General features: G+C 52.9%; 1 protein-coding gene across 1 annotated transcript; it reads left to right on the top strand.

The window, feature by feature from the left end:
* The first annotated feature begins 228 nt into the window (after nucleotides 1-228).
* On the top strand, nucleotides 229-4,243 carry LOC101764572 (lysine histidine transporter-like 8). The gene is made up of 5 exons (XM_004962618.4): nucleotides 229-813; nucleotides 2,031-2,164; nucleotides 2,659-3,086; nucleotides 3,182-3,313; nucleotides 3,411-4,243. The coding sequence occupies exons 1-5, from the start codon at nucleotides 458-460 to the stop codon at nucleotides 3,897-3,899; spliced, it is 1,539 nt and encodes a 512-aa protein (XP_004962675.1). The 5' UTR covers nucleotides 229-457; the 3' UTR covers nucleotides 3,900-4,243.
* Nucleotides 4,244-6,131: the final 1,888 nt, after the last annotated feature.

Here is a 6,131-nt window from a genome sequence, read left to right as displayed (position 1 = left end):
CCGAGCGAGTCGCCGCCCTGTCGGTCCCGCCCGCCGCGGCGCCGTGCTCTGCTTTGCTCCAAGGCTCCAAGCACGGACGGAGACGCACGACGCACGCCAGGACATGGCTACAGACCTACAGTCTCCTCTCGTACACGCGCGCAGGACACCCGCTCGGCCGCTCCTCCTCTTCTCTCTCCGCAGTCAAGTCATCTCCCTCACTCCCCGTGCATCATTCATTTCACTCTCTCTCACTACTCTCTCTCCTCCCCGACACGGAAGGAAGTCACTGTCCTCTGTCCCCGCACTCCACGCCCCCCAGAGCCACCTTTTCTTTTCTCGCCTTCCCACCCAACCCGAGCTCCAAAAACTTCACTCTGCCACACTCTCACTCCTTCGCGCGCTCCAAGAACTCGCTCTCGTCTCGCTCGGGGCGCCGCGCCGCCGAGCCAAGAACACTCCGCGCGGGCCGTGGGCAATGGCGACGCCGACGTCGGCGGCGGCGGAGGGGGCGGCGAGCGAGCCGGAGCTGGTGTCGATCCCGGCGACGCCGCACGGGCTCTCGACGCCGGAGGGCGCGGCGACCCCGACCGGCGGCGGTGGCGGTGGGCGGAGCAAGAGCGCCGCCGGGACGCCCGGGCGGCGGGTGGTGGAGGGCCTGCGCGGCTACCTGGAGGACGTGGGCCACCTCACCCGCCTCGACCCGCGCGACGCCTGGCTGCCCGTCACCGAGAGCCGCGGTGGCAACGCACGCTACGCCGCCTTCCACTCCCTCAACGCCGGCCTCGGGTTCCAGGCGCTCCTCCTCCCGCTCGCGTTCCCGGCACTCGGATGGTATTCATATATGTCTCCTTCCATTGCTTGCCTTGTTTCTGTTGCTGTGCTTGCTCTGCTCTTGTTAATGGTGCCTGGATTTGAGGTAAGAGTGGAATGGCAGAGTGAGTGTCATTGGCCACCTAATTGGCCTAATTGGCCGGGGGAGAAGAACTGTTTGGCATCCTTCTCTTTACCTTGCACGTTGTTGACAACGCATTGTTTGACATCACTTGGCCTGACCACAAACAATCAACTCGTAGCAACGAGATTCTATTTACCTTGGCAGCAACAACACTAGATGCATGTGCAGTCGCAGCTAGTTCCTTGTTGGTTGCATCCTTCTCTTTACGTTCGTTGTCAAGATTGTACAATTCTTGATCTGCTCTGAACTGAATGTGCATTCTTTGAACTTAGCTGTACTTATCTGATTTCTACACAAACTAAAGACAATATTGATGATTGGTCCCAAAAACCACAACGGAGTTCTCTCCACCAACAATACACATATCAGTAAACAGTGCCCAATGGGGGTGATTTGATGATTTTAGATACTATTACTAGGAACCTTATTAAGGTGATTTTGGTTGGTGACTTTGGAGCCTTTAATTTTCGGTTTACATTCTTACTCTGTTCTGCCCGTGTCAATGGCTCAACATGGTTGAGGGAGCCAGGTCTGCCAGCGCAAACCGCAGTGGGAACTGAGCTTGGGTGAGATAACCATGTACATGTATGTACTCACTCTATCGATCTGCTAAAACCCCTAGGGGGGACAAGAAACTTTTTTCCAATAATTAAGTATGTTAATGCTGCCCAGCCAGTGCAAGATCTTGAGTTGAATTTTTCCACTCTTCAAATTTGTTGACTGGAAAAATATGATACATTATTATTTGATTCATCAGCTTGGTGAAACTGGAGGTTCCATTCAGTTTTAGCCAAAGATAAGATAGTAGTCTCTTTCGGTTTCACTTTTCTATTTTTTTATTTGTATTTTGATGAATTTCCAATAAATAACTGTGCAGTACTTGCAACAGATCGATAAAATTATGCACCGCTTTGAAAAAAAAATCAACTAAAAGTATTATTATGCTATTCTTTTTCAACGTTGGTTATGGCACCGAGTTGGAATTGGTTTCAGACTTTCAGATAGTTCCTTTATGTATTCAATCTGACTAAATTATAGCTGAATTTTATATCCATTTCTGACATTTTACTGCTCATGACTATTTGTTCTACAGGAGCTGGGGGATAATATTTTTGACTATTGCTTATTTCTGGCAACTGTACACACTCTGGATCCTAGTGAAGCTTCATGAGGCTGTGCCAGGCAGGAGGTACAACAGATATGTGGAGCTTGCACAGGCTGCATTTGGTGAGACATTCCCTCAACTATTTTTGCCAGTTCATGACAATATATAAATGGGTGTGCACTGTATGTGACCTCTGCCCAAGTATTATCTCTGTCATGTAGGCTGGAAAGAATCTCCTGATAGTGTCTTTCTGCTTCATTATAGGAGGTGAAGTGTGATTGATGGGGTAGTGCCAGGCTAATCTAGGAACACTCTTTTGTTTTCTTCACATTTGGATCATGATCATGAGCTTCTGTTGGATAACATATCGCTCTCATGTCATTACAATACCCCATAACCGTGGTTCCTTTTGCTACCACTGAAAACACCATGATCCTTCTTATCAAACTGTTGCATTATGTAGTCTGAATAATTGTTGCCTCTGTTTACACCAAACTAAGAACATGCAATGTGGCTAGATTCTCTGCTGTTCTGTTCAATTGATAGCTACTAAGTTGGCTTCACTAGACAGAAATGATTTGCACCAATTACTGAACAGTGTGCATTATTTATCCAGGAGAAAAACTGGGAATGTGGCTGTCTCTTTTCCCAACTATCTATCTGTCGGCAGGCACTGCAACCGCGTTGATCCTGGTTGGAGGGGAGACGATGAAGCTGTTCTACCAAATAGTGTGCGGACCACTCTGCTCGCCGAGTCCCATTACAACGGTCGAATGGTACTTGGTGTTCACATCCTTGGCAGTAATTCTTTCCCAGCTCCCAAATCTCAATTCAATCGCTGGGCTCTCGCTCATCGGTGGCGCGACTGCGATAATGTACTGTACCATGTCCTGGGTTCTCTCGGTCAGCCAACCGCGGCCACCGACAGTCTCTTATGACCCAGTGAGATCAACTTCTTTCGGTACATCCTTATTCTCAACCTTGAACGCCCTCGGAATAGTAGCCTTTGCATTCAGAGGGCACAATCTTGCCCTGGAAATTCAGGTTAGTATTCATTCCTGAACCGATAATTTGTCCTGACACTTCCGTTACTCATAACCAGTATAATTTGGTGTGAATTGCCCGTTGAAATCTTGCAGGCGACAATGCCATCGACTTTCAAGCATCCAGCACATGTGCCAATGTGGCGTGGGGCCAAAGTCGCGTACCTCCTGATCGCAATGTGCCTCTTCCCTGTCGCCGTCGGAGGCTACTGGGCCTACGGAAACATGGCAAGTGCACCACAATAATGCTTTGCTAATCACAGCCGCCATGACTTCACCGTGTTCTGCACCTAATAATGATCCCTGGAACCCCTTGTATGTGCAGATGCCGCCGGGAGGGATGCTGGCGGCGCTCTACGCTTTCCACAGCCACGACACGCCGCAGGGGCTCCTGGCGACGACGTGCCTCCTCGTCGTGCTCAACTGCCTCAGCAGCTTCCAGATCTACTCCATGCCGGTGTTCGACAGCTTCGAGGCCTACTACACGGGGCGCACCAACCGGCCGTGCTCGCCGTGGGTGCGGTCGGGGTTCAGGGTGTTCTACGGCTTCCTCTCGCTGTTCATCAGCGTGGCGCTGCCGTTCCTGTCCAGCCTCGCCGGCCTGCTCGGCGGGCTGACGCTGCCGGTGACCTTCGCGTACCCGTGCTTCATGTGGATCCGCGTCAAGAAGCCCGAGCGGCTCAGCTTCAGCTGGTACCTCAACTGGGGGCTCGCCCTACTCGGCACCGCCTTCAGCCTGGCCTTCTCGCTGGGTGGCGTCTGGGGCATCGTCAGCAACGGTATGAAGCTCAAGTTCTTCAAGCCGCCCAACTAGTATAGTTATGGAAATTAGTATGTGGAAATCACTTGGTGCCATCTGCAAGTTATCAGATGGAAATTAGTCTGTGGAACTGAATGTCACATATATAGTTATGCTCTGCATAAGGGCATCAGGAGTGTATATTGCCGAGGGGATCTTAATGGTGGGTCCCGCACAGGATAAGGCCACCGTCTCTTGTGTGTAAGGGCATCCGGAGTGTGCAAAATTGGCCGGTCTTAAGGCCTATCTGCATGGCTAGGGTCAGCCTTAGGGCCTGTTCGGTTCCACTTGCTTATCATAAGCAGCTAAAAGATGCTTATTTGGAAGAATTAAACTTTAGTCGTACCTGTTTGGTTTCATGAGCTAAACAACATTTATTGTGTTCAACAATGACCTGTTTGCCCTTCAACCCGCACTTCTTCCTCCTCACCTGCACCGCTCCTCTCCTCCCGCTGTAGCAGCGCCGCTGCTACCCTGCTCTCCTCTACCGTCCTCCATTCCAAATCATCGGCCATGGAGTCCTCCGCCGTCCTCCATTCCAAATCGCTGGCCACGGAGCGGATCAGGTCGCCGTCGCCGCCCTGAGCGGCACCATCGTCACCTGGGGTAGCGACTGGTGCTGGCGGTTGCACAGGCGGAGCGGCCCCCGGCACGGGCACGAGGGCGGGGAGGGGCTGCCGGCGCCCGGCACGACGGAAGGGGAGGGGCCGCTACCGCTCGGCACGGAGGGAGGGGAGCGGATGCCAGCGACCGGCACGGAGGAAGGGGAGGGGTTAACGGCACCCTGCGAAGGAAGGGGGGGCCGCCGGCGCCCGACGCAACAGAAGGGGAGCGGACGTCGGTGACCGGGCACGAGGGCGGGGAGGGGCTGCCGACGCCCGGCACGACGGAAGGGGAGGGGCCGCTACCGCTCGGCACGGAGGGAGGGGAGCGGATGCCAGCAACCGGCACGGAGGAAGGGGAGGGGTTAACGGCACCCCGCGAAGGAAGGGGGGGCCGCCGGCGCCCGACGCGACAGAAGGGGAGCGGACGTCGGTGACCGGCGTGGAGGAAGGGGAGGGACCGACAGCGGCGGGGATGGAGGAGGAGTCGGCGGCGGCGGGGAAGGCTCTGGAGGAGCTGGCGACGGGGGAGGTGGGAGAGAGAGAAGTGAAGTGCATTGAACGAGGGTAGAGGGTGTAAAGTGTACTTTTAGCCCCCATAAGACTAAACATAAGCAGCTAAAGTTTAGCCTTACTAAGCAAGAGTGTTTGGTATTTTAGGGTTAAAAGAGGTTAAAGTTTAGCTGCAGCAAGTGAAACTAAATAGACTCTTACACACTAGACGAGTCGGCCTTAGCTAAAAAGTGAAAGACCCACCTCAAGCTTGTGGTCGGGTCTTAAGAAATAAAAAAAATCAACTCTGCAACTTTGGTGGGCCAACGAACGGGAGCTTGAGGCCTCAGCACGATAGATGGAGGGCGGATCGGAGTTTTTTTTATGCGTGCTGGGACCCATGACTAAGACCCCCTCGGCATTATACATAACGACGCCGGCCTCAACAATCCTACAATTATCTTGCAGCGTCTCCGTCTGTGCGTTGCATCCCTTCTTGTTCTTCCAATTTTTTATTCCTTAAAGTCGGGTCTCCAGCATAAGGCTGGTCCTTAACCTTTTTGGCTTTGGACCTTTTCTTAAGACCTCCCCTGCTATGTGTTTGGTCGACCCTAAGAGCCTTAAGGCCCCTATTCACTAGTAGAGAATTGGATTTTAGTCCCGGTTGGTAGGGTGCAAATATCCCGAAACCTTTTATCCCGGGTCACTCAACCGGGACAAAAGATCTCCTTTTATCCCGGTTGGTAATACCAACCGGGATAAAACGGGTCACCACGGCCGGCGCTGCAAAAAAAAAATCCCGAGCTCCCAGGAGGCCCTCCCACACGCGCAAGTCGCAAGACACAAGTCACGCGATTTTGCACATGAAATATGCGCGTGCGCGGTTCGTGGGATTCGAACCCACAACCTCCAGCCTCGCGTGTAGCTTCCTTGCCATCCCACCTGCACACCACATCTGACTATGTAGGGGATGCTATCCTTTTGTATTAACTCGTGGGGGACCCTTTTATCCCGGTTGGAAACACCAACTGGGATAAAAGACCCCCTTTTATCCCGGTTGGTATTACAAATCGGGATAAAAGGGTTCGAGGATTTAATCCTCTTCCAGTCACCTCGTTGAGACCCTTTTATCCCGGTTTGAAACACCAACCGG

This window comes from Setaria italica, chromosome III (genome assembly GCF_000263155.2).
Source record: "Setaria italica strain Yugu1 chromosome III, Setaria_italica_v2.0, whole genome shotgun sequence".
Classification (NCBI taxonomy): domain Eukaryota; kingdom Viridiplantae; phylum Streptophyta; class Magnoliopsida; order Poales; family Poaceae; genus Setaria; species Setaria italica.
Note: the sequence above shows the minus strand (reverse complement) of the source record. Positions and strands in the feature narration are given on the sequence as shown.